This window comes from Jaculus jaculus, chromosome 1 (assembly GCF_020740685.1).
Source record: "Jaculus jaculus isolate mJacJac1 chromosome 1, mJacJac1.mat.Y.cur, whole genome shotgun sequence".
NCBI lineage: Eukaryota > Metazoa > Chordata > Mammalia > Rodentia > Dipodidae > Jaculus > Jaculus jaculus.
The window spans coordinates 303,168,198-303,184,484 of record NC_059102.1 but is presented as its reverse complement, the minus strand read 5'-3'; the positions used below and the strand labels follow the sequence as shown (position 1 = coordinate 303,184,484).

Sequence of the window (16,287 nt, the reverse complement as noted above, 5' to 3'; positions counted from 1 at the left end):
ATACATGAATATTGAACAAACAATCCTTTAACTCATGCCTAAAAGACACTTATCTAACAATAAATTTTCTTAGTGAAACATATCACAGTGTTTTTATGGTCAAGAATATTGGACAGCTTTAGCACTGTAGTTGGAGGCTGTTTGAATTAGTGAAATTAAAGGTCCCAAATGTGAAAATCATGGTACTGAGGCCAGGCATGGTGGTGCATGCCTTTAATCCCAGCACTCAGGAGGTAGAGGTAGGAAGATCGCCATGAGTTCGAGGTCACCCTGAGACTAGAGAATGAATTCCAGGTCCGCCTGAGCTAGAGTGAAACCCTACCTCGGGGAAAAAAAAAAAAAAAATCATAGCACTGAGTGGATCATTAAAAAGACATTTGGTGGTGGGCTGGGGTGATGCCTCAGTAGTTAAAGCCTTTGCTTACCAAGCCTGCCAGTCCTGGTTCAGTTACCAAGTACCCACATAAAACAGTGTGCTCAAAGTTGTATATGTATCTGGAGTTCATTTGTAACAGCAACAGGACTTGGTGTTCTCCCTTTGCTTATAATTAAAATTAATTAAAAAATTGCTGAGACGTAAAGTGGAGTCCAGTACTCCAGTTTTTTGCTACTTGAGGTATATGTTCACAAATTACTACGTGATTAAAAGAAAGAGAACTCCATACCTGTATATGTATAGTACCAGGCTCTTCAAAACTGGATAATACCTCCAAAAATATATCACTTATAATATGCTATTTTTGAAAACAATTACGCGTCTGTATATTCCAGATAAAGAAGAAAAAAACCAAAATTTTAAAAAAAGCAATACTCAAGCACAGAGCAATTGAGTTAACCTATAGAAAAGTAAAAATCAAGCCGGGCATGGTGGCGCACGCCTTTAATCCCAGCACTCGGGAGGCAGAGGTAGGAGGATCGCCGTGAGTTCGAGGCCACCCTGAGACTACATAGTGAATTCCAGGTCAGCCTGAGCCAGAGTGAGACCCTGCCTCGAAAAACCAAAAAAAAAAAAAAAAAAAAGAAAAGAAAAGAAAAGTAAGAATCAAGCAGTGATTATCTGTCCCACCATACTGAGTTGAGATCACTGTTGTTGACATAGTGGTTTGGGCATCTTGCTTCAGGGAAACAACATTGAAACTGATTGAAGGAAAATTTAAAAAACCATGAATTGTAGTGGCTATTCTTAAAATGATTGGACATGAAGAAAATACTTTCTTAGACTCTAGTAGTGATTATTCACAGGGAACAAGTATGAAATTTTAATAGTTTTGAAATACTTCTTTAAAACAAAATAATTGCTGGTTTAAGTAATTGTTTTCATTGAGAATTTGAGATTTTAATGACAATTGAGTATAAAAGGCAAGTTAAGGACTAGAGAGATGGCTTAGTGGTTAAGGCACTTGCTTGCAAAGCCTAAGGACTCAGGTTCAACTCCCCAGAACCCATGTAAGCCAGATGCAGAAAATGACGCGTGCCCATAGGTGGCACATGCACACAAGGTGGTGTGTGTGTCTGGAGTTCATTTGCAATGGCTAAGGCCCTGGTGTGACAATTCTCTCTCTCTTGCTCTCTCTCATACATTAAAAAAGGGCAAGTTAAAAGTCAAATCAGCTACAATTAGTACTTGCAATGCCTTTAAAGTACTTCTGTAGGTGGTAGCTAGCAGTGTGGTTTTCCCTGAATGTGACTCACATGTATCTTTTGCAAATTAACAGAGTAAGCTGGCATAATCTATTCTTCACTCCTTTTACTACTTGAATGCCCCTGCCCCCCCATTTTTTATAGCCATAAAACTATAGGGTAATATCATATTTCTAGAGTAGACAGTCTGCTGGGGAGATTATTGAAACTGCTTTCAGTGGTGGTACAAATATGTGTGGAAGGATGCATATTTTGTTCTATCTAGGCGATGCTACCTTCGTGCCTATAAGATTTTAATTTTCTCAGGTGCTTTACATTTTTGTTTGTTTATTTGTTCTTTCTGGGGTTGAGATAGTGGTTTTTTTTCCCCTCCCATATTTGTTTACTAGTCAAGCTTATCCTTGTGGGACTGCTAGGGTTATAGCCCAGTGGGAGACTGTATACTTAGTGTGCAAGAGGCTTTGTGCTGGATTGCCAGCACTGCAAAAAACAAAAATGAAACATCCTTGTATTTCTAATATTTATTTGGTCAATAAAATTTCAGCCATGCCATCTTGTCTGTGTTGATATTTTGTGTTTACATAAATGACCTTTTTTTTTTTTTAAAACCTTGGATAAAGATGAAAACTCTCTTTGTCTCTATTCTGTGTCAGTCATCTAAGTCCGAGGCCATTATGTCTTTGCTTGTCCTTGTTATAGCCACCACTAGGGCAATCATTGCACTTGTCAGTTTTGTTTGTATCAGAAAGAACTTCTGCCATTATAAAAAGTTCAGAAACTTTTTTTAAACTGTGATACATGTTTTTTTGTTTAGAGGATATTCTAGAGAAAAAATCCTAAGGAGAATATATATACTTTTTAAAAAATTTTTTTTGAGGTAGGGTCTCACTGTAGTTCAGGCTGACCTGGAATTCACTGTATAGTCTTAGGGTGGCTTCGAAGTCATGGCAGTCCTCCTATCTATGCCTCCTGAGTGCCGGGATTAAAGGCATGTACCACCATGCCCGGCTCACTTGTGTTTTTTTTTAAAAATATATTTTATTTATTTGTTTATTTGACAGAGAAAAAGGTAGGGAGGTAGAGAAAGAGGGAGAATGGGTGCACCAGAGACTCCAGCCACTGAAAATGAACTCCATATGCCTGTGCCCCCTTGTGTATCTGGCTTACATGGGTTCTGGAGAATTGAACAAGGTGGCCTGGAATTTAAGGTGATCCTCCTACCTCTGCCTCCCGAGTACTGGGATTAAAGGCATGCACCACCACACCCAGCCAGAGTATTCTTATGCACTGATATTTCCTAGGTCCTATGTTCTGCACAGCTTGCTTAACTTGCCCTTCTCTCACATTACCTATCTGGCCATTCTGTAATTTGTTTAATGTCAGAGTCTCTTTTGTCTGCCAGGTTTTAGCCCATGCTTCACTCTGAAAGGTTTTTTTCCTACTACCTTATTTGGTATATCTAGCCTCATAGTTTTGCTGACATGTTTCTGTTGTTTTATTTTCTTCATAAAATTCAGAATTACTTGTAATTCATTTTTAAACTATTGACAAATTCCATAAATATAAACATAATGCCATGATCATAGTTTCCTCTTGTCACCCTTTCTTTTCCCCTATCCTAGATCCCCCCTCCACTGACTCCCTTCTTTTCAACTTGTTTCTCTTCTATTTTGATAACATCATGGTGGGGCATGCTTCTGGAGTTTGTCTGCACTGACTAGAGGCCCTGGCATGCCCATTCTCTCTCCCTTTCTCTTTCTCTCTCTCTCATAAATAAGTAAATATTAATTTTTTTCTCATATACCAGGTCTAGTGTAGGTAGCATCAGCCACTGTCAGGGCCATTTTGTGTCTCGAAGACAGTATTGCAAGCACTCCTCCCCATCCTTTGTCTTATACATTGTTTCCCCACCTCTTCTGCAATGGTCCTGAGCTTTGGAGGGTGTGATAGAGATGTCTCAGTGCTGAGCACTTCACTGTCACTTCTTCTAAGCACTTTGTGGAGCTTTGAGCCACTCCAGTGGGCACACCATCTGAAAAGAGAAGTTATAGTCCATTTTAAGGGCTTACTTGCTTGTTTCTTTCCTCACTAGTATTTACGCTCTAGGACAGCAGGCTCTTACTAACTCAGTTAATTCCAGCACTAAGTATGGTGTCCTATGTAGTACACATTTTCAGTCAAAATTAGTTGTATGACTAACTATATCAACTTCTGGAAATGTTGAATTTCTTTGGGTCTATAGATCTATTTTGAAAATGGAACTACACTGTGTTTGATTACTGAAACTTAAGTTTGCTCCATGAATGCAGTATGAATGCCTTCTTTGTGTGTGTATGATAAATGTTAGTAAGTGTTAATGTGTGTAGGAAAGAAAAGATACATGAGTTAGGGTGTTAAATCCAGTTAGTCTGTCAACTTCAGTGACCCATAAAAAATATGCAGCACATAGTCTTGAGGAAATGAGGGTTTTTTTGGTATTTTTTAATGTGTGTGTGTGTGTGTGTGTGTGAGAGAGAGAGAGAGAGAGAGAGAGAGAGAGAGAGAGAGAGAGAGAGAGAGAGAGGGAATTGGTACACCAGGACCTCGGGCCACAGCAGTTGAACTTCAGACGCATGCACTGTCGTGTGTGCATGTGCTACCTTGTGTGATTGCATCACCTTGTGTGACTGGCTTATGTGGGATACGGAGATTTGAACATGGGTCCTTAGGTGTCATAGGCAAATGCTTAAGCTATTTTTCCATCCTGGAATTGAGCTTTTTGTTTTTAAAAAATTTTATTTTATTATTTATTTATTTGAGAGATGGGGGGGGGAGAGAGAATGGGCACCCCAGGGCCTCCAGCCACTGTAAATGAACTCCAGATGCATTTGCCACCTTGTACATCTGGCTTATGTGGGTCCTGGGGAATCGAACCTGGGTCCTTTGGTTTTGCAGGCAAGCACCTTAACTGCTGAGCCATCCCTATAGTTCCTAGAGTTGAGCTTTTTGAAAGCATTTAGATTTAATGAAAATTATTGAATATATATACTGTTGAGACAGCTTGCCATACTGCTCTTGCCTTGTTGAACTGAGCTTCAGAACTCTTCCTGCCTCTGTCCTCTGAGTAGCTGGGACTGCAGGCATGCACAGCTGTGCTCAGCTGAATGTATTGTACGCATGTGAATTTTAGGTGTTTCTAGTAACATGTTTTGTTTTTTCCTCTAGTTATTAAAAGGAACATAATCAGTATTTTTAGTTGAAATAAGATAATTAAGTAGAGATAAATCTTTTGACTTGAGATACGGCTGGTTTGTGTTTTGCAGGGAACAAACAATATCTCTTTAGTCTGGGAATTCAGAGTGAAGAAGAGTACATTTCCATTAGGTGGCCCAGTCCAAGAAAGTTGCTCTCCAAATGTGGGATAATTATCTAGCCAGTAGGATTCTTCTGCACATGAGCTATTTTCAAAGCTTCTTCAGTTCATGATTTTAGTATATGTTTTTAATCAGCATTTTTTTTGAACTCCTGCAGTTTTCCTGGGTGAATGTGGAAAGAGAAGTTTGCACACCTGAAATGGAGGTCAGAGCTGCATTACAGAAGGTTAGTGGGTCATCTGATTCTGTGGCTACAATGAACAGTGAGGAATTTGTTTTGGTTCCTCAGCATGCAGATGATACCTCTACAAAAGATGAGGAGGAAAGGCCACAACTGAAGGTACTGCTTCCTTTTCTAATTTTATATTTTTAAATGCTTTTTTCTTTAAACTATTTGAAGCTTATCTTGGGAGATTCATAAAAATCTAAACATTTCCTGAAGTACTAACCTTAATAACAAAATCAGTGTTTGATTCATCCAGAGGCTATTTGGTTTAGTATTTTAAAGTTTTATTTTTGGCTATTTTCCTTGTAATTTGGAACTTTAGGAGGAAGAAATAGAAGGGCAAATGCAAACAATTAGAATTAATTGGTGAATCTTACATAAACTTAATTTATGTCATTGTTTTTGTTTCTTCTCTGGGTTTTAATTTAAAAGTTGATTATATAAAAATGATTTTCCTCTCACTTGATGGATTTTGCCTTTACTTCTTAATTTTGTTTTGGTTTTAATGATTTAAACAACTGGTAACATTCTGCTAGATGACTTGACAGTTGACAATCTTACTTTTTGAAAGTACATGTCTTATATTTTTAGCTGTTGAATTTTCATTTGAATATTTTCCTTTATTAATAATTTCAATTTTTCAGTTGCTTTTCCTACCTCAAATATTAGCAAGCAAGTAACTCTAGGCATATATGTGCATGCTTTATTTTAATGCAGCTGTATTTTTAGCATTACTATGCTTGAAACATCATTTATTTACTTAGGTCTTGTGCCTCATCTGCTTTTAAAAAATATGTCAACTTAATTTGAAGGAAATGTGCAGTGCTCCTTGAAAGCTAACAATTTGTAAATAAATTGGAAATATGTTTATACTATGATATTATACTGTGATATAGAAATATGGTCTTGCCGGGTGTGGTGGTGCATGCCTTTAATCCCAGCACTTGGGAGGCAGAGGTAGGAGGATTGCCATGAGTTTGAGGCCACCCTGAGACTACATAGTGAGTTCCAGGTCAGCCTGGGCTAGAGTGAGACCCTACCTTGAAAAATAAAAAAAAAAAAAATAAATAAATAAAAAAAGAAATATGGTCTTTAAACTTATCTGCTTTTTCTTTTAAAACACATGAATTTAAGATTATTTGATTTGTAGTTTATATTCCTATACAAGGAAATAATAAAGAGTCAAAGGAATCTCTGTAAATGAGATCTTAAGTCAAATGTAGCTGGAAACATCTGAAGTGTTTTATGAAGAATCCTTTGTGAAACTAATAATCATCCTTTAATTTAGTTGGTTTTATCATTCAGAGTTTTATTGTGTCATAAGTCTGTGAAATTTGGTATAACTATAAATACTTAGTTTTTAGTAGCTATATATTTAAATACTGAGATTTAAATTTCTTCCTGAAATGATTTTTTTTCATAAATTTAAGCTCCACAATTATAATAGGATTTTTGAAGCAGAAGTGGTTGCTCTTTCTATAGGTAGCTTCCAATGGTGATGAACAATTGGAAAAAGCCATGGAAGAGATTTTGAGAGATTCTGAGAAAGGACAAAACAGTCATCTTGTTGATTGTCATAGTTCCAGTGAGATTTCAGACCATTCATTTGGAGATGTTCCAGCCAGCCAAACAAATAAGCCACCTCTTCAGTTAGTTTTGGATCCATCTAACACAGGTACTATATCCAATACCTACAAATGGTAAGGTACATGGAATAAAATAACAAAAAAATTAAGTTGAAAATTAGAAAATTCTTTAGTTTAATAAATATTTAAAATTTTTATTGAGAACTTTAATACGTGAACATATTACAAATTGGTCATGTCTTTGGGTTACTCTTATGTCCCTTCTCCTTTACCCCCACTCCACTGAGGGCCATCCTCAGTGGGGTTATCAGTAATCCTGGTGGGGTCTTAAATGTCCCAGTCAGTATCTGTGGAGGGGGTAATGTCTCAGTATATACCTTTCCTCCCTGTGGCTCTTACATTCTTTCTGCCTCCTCTGTTGCAGTATTCACTGAGATTGGAGAGCATGTTACCAGTGTATAGTATTTCATATTTGTTATGTAATTGTTTTTAAAACAGTGTGTGACTGAACTCAAACTTGTCATCCTTCTTCCTCAGTCTCCTGAGTGTTGGCATCACAGGCATGCATCACCATACCCCTCCTTAGTTTTGTTTTATCAAGATCAGGGCCATCATGTTTTCAGTTCTGGTTGAGAGTTTGGTTCTTAAGTTTTTGTCCATATATCTGCTTATAAAACCAGAGTTCAGTGTGGTTTGAGAATAAGGACTATGCTTGGGTCTTCATTTTATCTCTGGTACTTGGTACATAGTATCAAACAAATGAATAAGTTCTTGAGCATCAAAGCATAGTGTAATGGACATAATCTTTCATATTATATGACCTTTTGTACAGCTTACTCTTATTTTAGATATTGATGAAAATTCCAAATAAAAAAGCACATCAATACCATGAGTGTATTTCATAAAAAAATCTAGCTATGCATGAGTGGGATTTATACTCTGAATACAAGTTTATAAGTAAGGATACATGAGTATAAAAAATAATAAAGCCTTGTGAATCTGCAGTATGTCAACAAATGTTTCAGTTAGTATGCTATTAAAAAAAAAAACCTGATACAAAATCATCTCTAATTTCAGCTGGCTTAGAGATAGATGGCTTGATCTCAACCCTGGTGGCTCTACTACTCAGGTGTGATTTTCTTCATGTCATTCTTCTTCATATCTGGCTTTGCTCATTGTCACAGGTGGCTACCACCAGAAAGTGTTAAGGTTAAATAATCTGCTCATACTTTGGGCAGAGCAAAGATGTGGTGGTTTGAATTAGGTGTCCCCCATAAAGTAATGTGTTCTGAATGGTTGATCCCCAGCTGATGGCAATTTGGGAATTGGAGCATTACTGGAAGAGGTGTGTTGTTAGGGGCAGACTTACGGGTGTTATAGCCAGGGCCCTCTTGCCAGTGTTTGGCTTCCCCTCCTGCCATGTTCGCCATCTGCTGAGGCAGAGGTTATACCCAGCCTCTGCTCATGCCATCATGAAGTTTCCCTTTCAGTCTATAAGCTAAAACAAATCCTTTCCTTTCACAAGCTGCTTTTGGTCAGGTGCTTTCCGTCGGCAACAAGAAGGCAACTGCTACAGAAGGGATCCATTATTTTGCTAATTGTACAGAAGTTCTGAGTTTCACTCTGATTTGACCATCTAACCAGGGTAATGGCATGAAATGATAGTTGTATGTACATTTTTCATTCAAACCCCTTAATAAGTTTCTCTGATAAGGGGGAGGGATTTGTGTAGATGGGTTTCTTTTATGTGACAAATGTGAGATTACAGTTAGTCCTCTCTATAAGTCAGTAAAATAAATCTACTTGTTTATATTCAGAAAAATTTACCATATTAAAAGTAATACGGCTTTACCTTTCTTTCAGAAAATATATATTCTTGCAGTAAAACTGTAAGTTTTGTCTAAGTATTTTCTGTTTCCAATATTGTTGCTTTAAAAAAATACTTTATTTATTTCTTTGAGAGAGAAAAAGAGGAAAATAGAGAGGGAGAGAGAATGGGCATACCAGGGCCTTTACCCACTGCAAAAGAATTGCAGACACGTAAATTGCATTGTGCAACTGGCTTCCATGGGTGCTAAGGAATTGAACCTGGGTCTTTAGGCTTCACAGACAAGCACCTTAGCCACTAAGCCATCTCTCTATCCCCCTCCATATTATTTTTAATCAAGGCCATTAATTTATTGAATAATTAATGTTTTGGGGATTTTTAGTGAGCATAATTGTTTTGAGATTTATTAGACATTTTTATTACTGAATAGTATTCCAGTATGTGGAATATTATATTGAGGGCTTATTTGAGCTGTTCCTAATTTTGGGCTATTCCCATTAAAGTTGCTGTTTATATTTGTCAACAGGCGATTATATGGATAAATGCTTTAATTTCTCAAGGATGAGTACCTAGGAATGGTTAAAACCTTTGGCAGATGTATATTGACCTTGTTAAGCATCAGCTGTACTGTTATCCCAGGCTGTTGCACCGTTTTACATTACCATCAGCATTTTGAGAGTTTCACTTGTTCTACTTAGTGCCATCAACTGATAAGGTCAAAGTTTTCAATTACAGACATTTAAATAGATGTGTAGTAGACTTTTATAGTTTTTATTTGAAATGCCCCAATGACTAATGAGGTTGAGTATTTTCCATATGCTACTGCCGTCGATATAGCTTCTTTGGTTAAGTATGTATTTAAATCTTTTGTTCAGTTTTATACTGGATTGTTTCTTATTATTGAATTTTGAAAATATGACTTGAAAATATTTTCTCCTTGTCTGTGGCTTTTGATTTTCATTCTCTTAGCAATGGCTTTTGACAGAAGTTCCTGATTTTGGTGATATTTGGTATTGTTATCTAACTATGAAATCTTTACTAACTCAGGTCATAACAGATTTTCTCAGCTGAGTGTGCCACAGACCTGTAATACCAGTGATTTAGTTAGGCTGAGGCAGAAACATTACAAGATCAAGGCCACCCTGGGTTATTTAGACCCCATCACTAGAGTGAATTCAAGGCTTAGCTGGGTAATTTAGACCCCATTTGATAGTTACAAGAAGAGGATTGGGTATGTAGTTCAGTGGTAGAGTACTTGGCTTAGCATGTATGGGACCTTGGATTCAAACCCCAGTAACAAACCTAACCTATACACCAAAACAAAACAAACAAAAAACAAAGATTTTTTCCCTGACTTTTAAAAGTTTTTTAATGTATTTGTTTATGTGTGTGTATGTGCATGTGTATGCCATGGCACGCATGTTAGAGGAATTGTTTGTACAGACTTGTCTGTGCTCCACCTTTGAGTAAAGGTCTCTTGCTTATGTAAACCAGTCTGGCCCACAAATGACTTTATGTGAGAGCTTGGAAATTGAACCCAAGCTGACAGGCTTTGCAAACAAGTGCCTTTAACCACTGAGCCATCTTTCCATGCCCCTTTCCCAGTTTTCTTCTAAAATATTTGTAGGCTTAGGATTACGTTTGGGTTTATGGTCTTATTTTGGGTGACTTGTTTTTTTAAATATGGGGCTGGGGGTTGGGATGTAGCTCAGTTGGTAAAATTGTTGCCTGCCTTACATGAAGCCCTGGATTTGATCCCAGTGCCACAGGTGTAGTGGCTCATGCCTGTAACCTGAGTTCTCAGGAAAGGCAGAAGAATCAAAAGTTCAAGGGCATAGTGAGTTGAAAGGCCATTCTGGAATACATGAGACTCTGTCTTAAAAAAAAAAAAAAGTAGGATGGGTAAGTGAAAGTTCTCCCTTTTTTCTTTTTTTAATATCTAACACATTTAATTGGCTCATTTATTTGTTGAAAAGCTACTTCTTTTTCCACTTAATGGCCTTTATTTAAACTCTATTGTTGATGATTATGCATGGAGCTATTTCTGGACTTCCTGGCAGTAGCTTTTCAAAATACCAATAACCAATGTGATATAAATCATCAACATCAATTGGAAAAAAATCCATTCACATATTTAACAAAGTTCATGGTAGCCAGCAGGCCAGTAAGGAGAAAAATGAAGGCTTGTTATTTCTGAAATGTGTACTTGTTACTTTTGTTATCACTGTGATCAAAATACCTGAGGAAATCAACTTAAAGGAGAGATTTGTTTTGCCATGATTTCAAGGTTGCTTGACCCCATGACTTGGACATACTATCACTGTTGGCCAGAGAGTGGAGTTGAGGATGTTCCTTACCTCACTGTAGACAGAAAACAGAAAAAGGAAGAGAGCTGGAACTAGGTAGAACCTTCAAAGGCAGGTCCTCGGTAACCTAGTTCTTTCAGTCAGCCCCACCTTCCGCAATTCGATCTCCTCCCTGTAGAGCACTATGAGCTGAGGACTGAGCATTCAACACAAGAGCCTGTGGGGGTCATTTCATATTAATTCATAAAAGTATGAGCTATAACATTTTAATAGGACTTACTTTTGCTTAGGAAATTTGGTTACATAGTAAAAACGGTAGGTACTATAAAAACCTTTAATCCAAAATAAATTTAAATGACTTGCTTTTACATAATTGACATTACTTTCAGGTTAGTTCACATGGTCTATAACACAGTTTTTCATCTTTTTGTCCTCTATCTATGGATCTTCATAGCTAATTATAGATAGCTAAGTAAGGCAATATTGAGAGGTAAGTACAAAACGAGTATTTCTGGATGAACCTCTGAATTGAGATTAACAAGCAAGAAAGGAAGAGAGAGAGGACCTAATTTTTTTTGAAATATTTCTTTTGAACACTTGCTAAGTTACATCAGAGAGTTCTGGATTGACTATTGACTTTTTTGTTCTTTTAAAGAAATTTCCACACCCAGACCCTCTTCTCCAAGTGAACTTCCTGAAGAAGATAGTGTTTTATTTAACAAATTGACCTACTTAGGATGTACAAAGGTTTCTTCACCACGTAATGAAGTGGAGGCCTTACGGGCAATGGCAACCATGAGATCTTCCAGTCAGTACCATTTCCCTGTTACTCTGTATGTTCCAAATGTTCCAGAAGGTTCTGTGAGGTAAGCTCTAATTTGCTTCCCCTCAGGCATGTATTAAGTCTTTTGAGTGGTGATGGAGGTGTTATGTCATAAATCAGATGTAGGGCTTCATTGTGAATTCATCTTTGCTCTGTAGATTTGCAAAATAAGCACTGTATTTTTAAAATATTTATTTATTTATTTGAGAGAAGGTGAGGGAAATAAATATGTTCATGTTTGCAGGGACATTTAAAAACATCCTTAAGGTATTGTAAATAGAAATAAACATGCAAACATACTTGTAATTTGTATTTTTTTATTTTGATGGAGCATAAAAATCTCATCGTTAGCCTGTCATATGATAGTGGTTCAAAAATCTTGAGAGTGATAGTAAAGTGTATTCCTAAATAAGAACAGTATAAGTTTATAAAGTCTGGATTAAAATACTTTGAGTTTTTCAGGAAAATATCTTAGAATCATATTAATTATATTGTGTCCTAAAAATGTTGAATGTTTTTTAATGGTATCTATTTAGTTTTGATTTATTTATTTATTTATTTTTGGGGTGGGGAGGAGGGAGAGATAGAGACTTGGCATGCCAGAGCCTTAGTCACTGCAATTGAACTCCAGATACTTATGCCACCTAATTGGCTTGTGCGACCTTGCGCTTGCCTCACCTTTGTGTGTCAGGCTAATGTGGGATCTGGAGAGTAGAACATGGGTCCTTCAGCTTTGCAGGCATGCGCCTTCATTGCTAAGTTATCTCTCCAGTTCTAGTTTCAATTCTTTTTTTTTTTTTTTTTTTTTTTTCTGAGGTAAGGTCTCACTCTAGCCCAGGCTGACCTGGAATTCACTATGTAGTCTCAGGGTGGCCTTGAACTCACGGCGATCCTCCTACCTCTGCCTCCCAAGTGCTGGGATTAAAGATGTGTGCCACCACGCCCGGCTCTAGTTTCAGTTTTTCAAACATGCCTTGACAAAGACTTAGTGTTGTGATTTGCCTTTCAAATTCTGTGGTTGCCTCACTCCTACCTCTGCTTATCACTTGAGCTTCTTAGTATGAGAGTAAGGGAATCTTAGATGTTCACAGCAATCCAGACATAGTACCCATGCAAGGAAAGTCAGAGAATTACTTGCTTCTAATTTGCACAAATTCCTTTTGGGTCTTTTTAAAAAAAATTTATTTATCATTTATTTGCCAGCAGGCTGAGGGGGGAGGGGAGAATGGGCACACACAGAGCTTTTTGTCATTGAAAAGAGATTCCAGATGCATGAGCCACTTTGTGCATCTGGCTTTATGTGGGTACTGGGGAATTGAATCCAGGCCGTCAGACTTTGCAAACAAGTGCCTTTAAGTGCTGAGCCATCTCTCCAACCTTCCTTTCAGATGTTAAATTCTGTGGTTGAAACTGTCTTTGGAACTACCTGAACTCTTCTTTGGGATGAAAGAGGTTTCATTTGAATAATAAGTGGGACTTAAATAAATTTACAGGTGCTGCTGTGAAAAGAAATTCATTTTCTAGGAAGTATCTGTGCTATTCTGTACTGACATTGCTTTGCTTTAAAAGAACATGATTCAAAACTGTTGAGATGAGTGATGTATGTATATTTGGCTTTGAAAGCAAAGAATTGAGTCATAAAAAATACAAGAACAAAGAAATTATTAAAATAAAATAATCTTGGGGGCTGGAGATATAGCTTAGCAGTTAAGGCATTTGGCTGCAAAGCCAAAGGACCTTGGTTAAATTCTCCAGGATCCACCTAAGCCAGATGCACAAGGTGGCACATGTGTCTGGAGTTCATTTTCAGTGTCTGGAGGCCCTAGCCACCCATTTTATATCTCTCTTTCTCTCTGTCTGTCTGTCTGCCTGCCTCTCGTTCTCAAATAAATAAATAAATAAATAAAAATATTTTAAAAAACAATCTTATGTGTATGTGTGCACATGTGTGAAAATATTTTCAGTAAAATATTTTTTGTTTTTTTGTATTAGTAACAGTTTATTTTTGTTATTTTAATGTAGTTATTTTATATGTCATATATTGGCATGGTTTGTATTAGGCTAATATTTTATCTGATTTTTCTTTACTTTATGCAGAATCATAGATCCATGCAACAATGTGGAGATAGCATCTTTTCCAATCTATAAGGTGTTATTCTGTGCACGTGGGCATGATGGCACAACAGAGAGCAATTGCTTCGCATTTACAGAGAGTTCTCATGGTTCAGAAGAATTTCAAATACATGTTTTTTCTTGTGAAATTAAAGAGGCAGTAAGTATGATATCATGTAGTAATTTCGTATAGAGTTGAATTAGGCTAATTTTTTTTCCCTCAAGTTTTATTAACATCTTCCATGATTATAAAAAATAGCCCATGGTAATACCCTCCCTCTCCCCACTTTCCCCTTTGAAATTCCATTCTCCATCATATCCCCTCCCCATTAGGCTAATATTTTTGATTTATTACTTTCTCTGTCATAGAAAAGACTAGGTTGGAGAATATTTCTAGAGACAAAGTTAATGTTTGTAATGATGTAGAGCTGAATATGGAAAGCTAAGTCTGACAGATCTCTGAACTAACATGATATTATAGGTAGGGCAGTCTTTCAGTTACCAGGTCTAATAGAAAAATACCACTTGACCACACTATTTTTTATGTTCAGAAAATGTTCTTGTACTTTTTTTTTTGAGTTAGGGTCTTGTTTTAGTCCAGACTGACCTGGAATTCACTATGTAGTCTCAGGATGGCCTTGAACTCATTCCGATCCCCCTGCCTTTGCATCCGGAGTGCTGGTACTAAAGGCATGTGCCACCACACCTGGCTTATTTTGTTCAAGTTGATTGGTCTGTATAATTTTAAAAAGTCCCTTTGACAATGCCTGTTTCTTTGATGGGCTTGATAGTTGTATAATACTTTCAGTTATATATTACATTAATATTAACATAATATATAAAATTACACATATAATATTGTTTCATAGATCTGTGTTATTTTCACTGGTGATCATTTGTTATCTCTTAGAGGCCAGGGTTCATTCTGGAGAGCTGGCCCAGTTAAAAATATAAATGGTTACATAGAGCAGGGGTGTGAACTTGCTTATACTCCTTTGAAAATGTCTTTATACGCCTAGAACTTATTAACCAATGGTATTTTCTTACATGAGTAATAGTTCAGAATCAAGTGTCTATAAAATGCATTGTGAATATTCTTCTTTTCGGAATCTATTGAACTGCTGCCAAGTAAAAAATGAGTACTTACATTCTAAGCTTAGAACCTGAAGCCATTTCACAAGCCATTGCAAAGTGGGTTTGGGTGGGCAAGGTTTCAAAGTGTGTTTGCTTTTTAAAATTTGCCAGCAGAAAATGCTAAAGGCAGTAGTTATTCTAGTCTTTATTTGTCATACAACATGAACAGATACTTTTATTTGCAGTATTGACTTTATTTATGGCTACAACATGAGAATTCATAGAAATATAGAGATTTGTGCGTATTAATGCCAAGTGTAATGGTTATGGTATTTTTTTATGTTTTGGTTACTCATTTTACACTAAAATGTATAAACATAAATAATTTACACTGACACTATAGAACTTCAGTGTTAGAACTCATGTCTTATGTAGTTCAAGTTTTTAGTTTTTTTTTTTTTTTCTGATAGGCCTAAATCTGTTTCATCTCAACACTTATATATCTCCTGATTTCTTTCTCAAAAGGTATAATAGACAAGAGTGAGTGAATTGAGTGTGTTACTAGTGTGCCTGGCAAGTTGTAGCCATAAACCACAAGTATGTTGAGAGAATATGTGTGTGTTTATGAATGAGAGGGGCCATGTCTGATCATTACACACTCCACTACAGAGGTGGGGAAGCAGATGGTAGAGTCCTGGCATTTCACATTGGCAGCCGCCTTTTAATACTCCTGTGTGTTTACTGGATCACTGGAGCCCAACAGCAAGGAAATGAACTCTGAAGATCTGGAAAACCTGCTACTTGGAGAGATAGAAATGCTGCCGTAGAAGGAATTTGAGAGGGACCTTATTACAAGCATTATCCATAATTGTGATGGTATGCAACTCACTTTGGGGATTATAGAGCTACTGGTTTATGAGTGGGGGAAATGTTTATTGACTTTGAGAGTTTTAATAGTGGGTAGTAGTGTAAGAAACTGGAAAATTTTTGACTTGATAATTTTGTACATATTATTAGATAATATTAGTATTATTGTGGGGAGTGTATTCAGTATGTAGCAGGTTGTGAGAAAGTTAAAATACATTTTAAAAGTGTTACATTTTAGAGCATTAGCAGTAAAATGCTATTTGAAGGAGGTATACATGACCATGGCCATTAATGTTTATTATGAGAGACAATTTCTAAATGAAGAGCAGCCCAGTGTAAATAGAGAGCTATGCTAGGCATTATACAAAACATTCACTTGATGCTCATAACATCCCATGGCATAGAGAATATTTATTTAGACAATGTCCTATGTTTCTTGTTTCCTGGGGCCATCCTACTTTATGTTGTTGT

General features: G+C 36.7%; 1 protein-coding gene across 4 annotated transcripts in view; it reads left to right on the top strand.

The window, feature by feature from the left end:
- Positions 1-16,287, top strand: part of Rabgap1l (RAB GTPase activating protein 1 like) — a 682,536-nt gene that overhangs the window by 61,566 nt on the left and 604,683 nt on the right. For 3 of the 4 annotated variants that reach the window (XM_004658772.3, XM_045141714.1, XM_004658773.3), the window contains exons 2-5: positions 5,152-5,334; positions 6,703-6,895; positions 11,596-11,806; positions 13,861-14,035. In XM_004658772.3, coding sequence (XP_004658829.1) covers positions 5,194-5,334; positions 6,703-6,895; positions 11,596-11,806; positions 13,861-14,035 — 720 coding nt within the window. In that variant the 5' untranslated portion in view covers positions 5,152-5,193. The remainder of the gene's footprint in view (positions 1-5,151; positions 5,335-6,702; positions 6,896-11,595; positions 11,807-13,860; positions 14,036-16,287) is intronic. The other variant, XM_045141715.1, reaches the window with a different exon arrangement.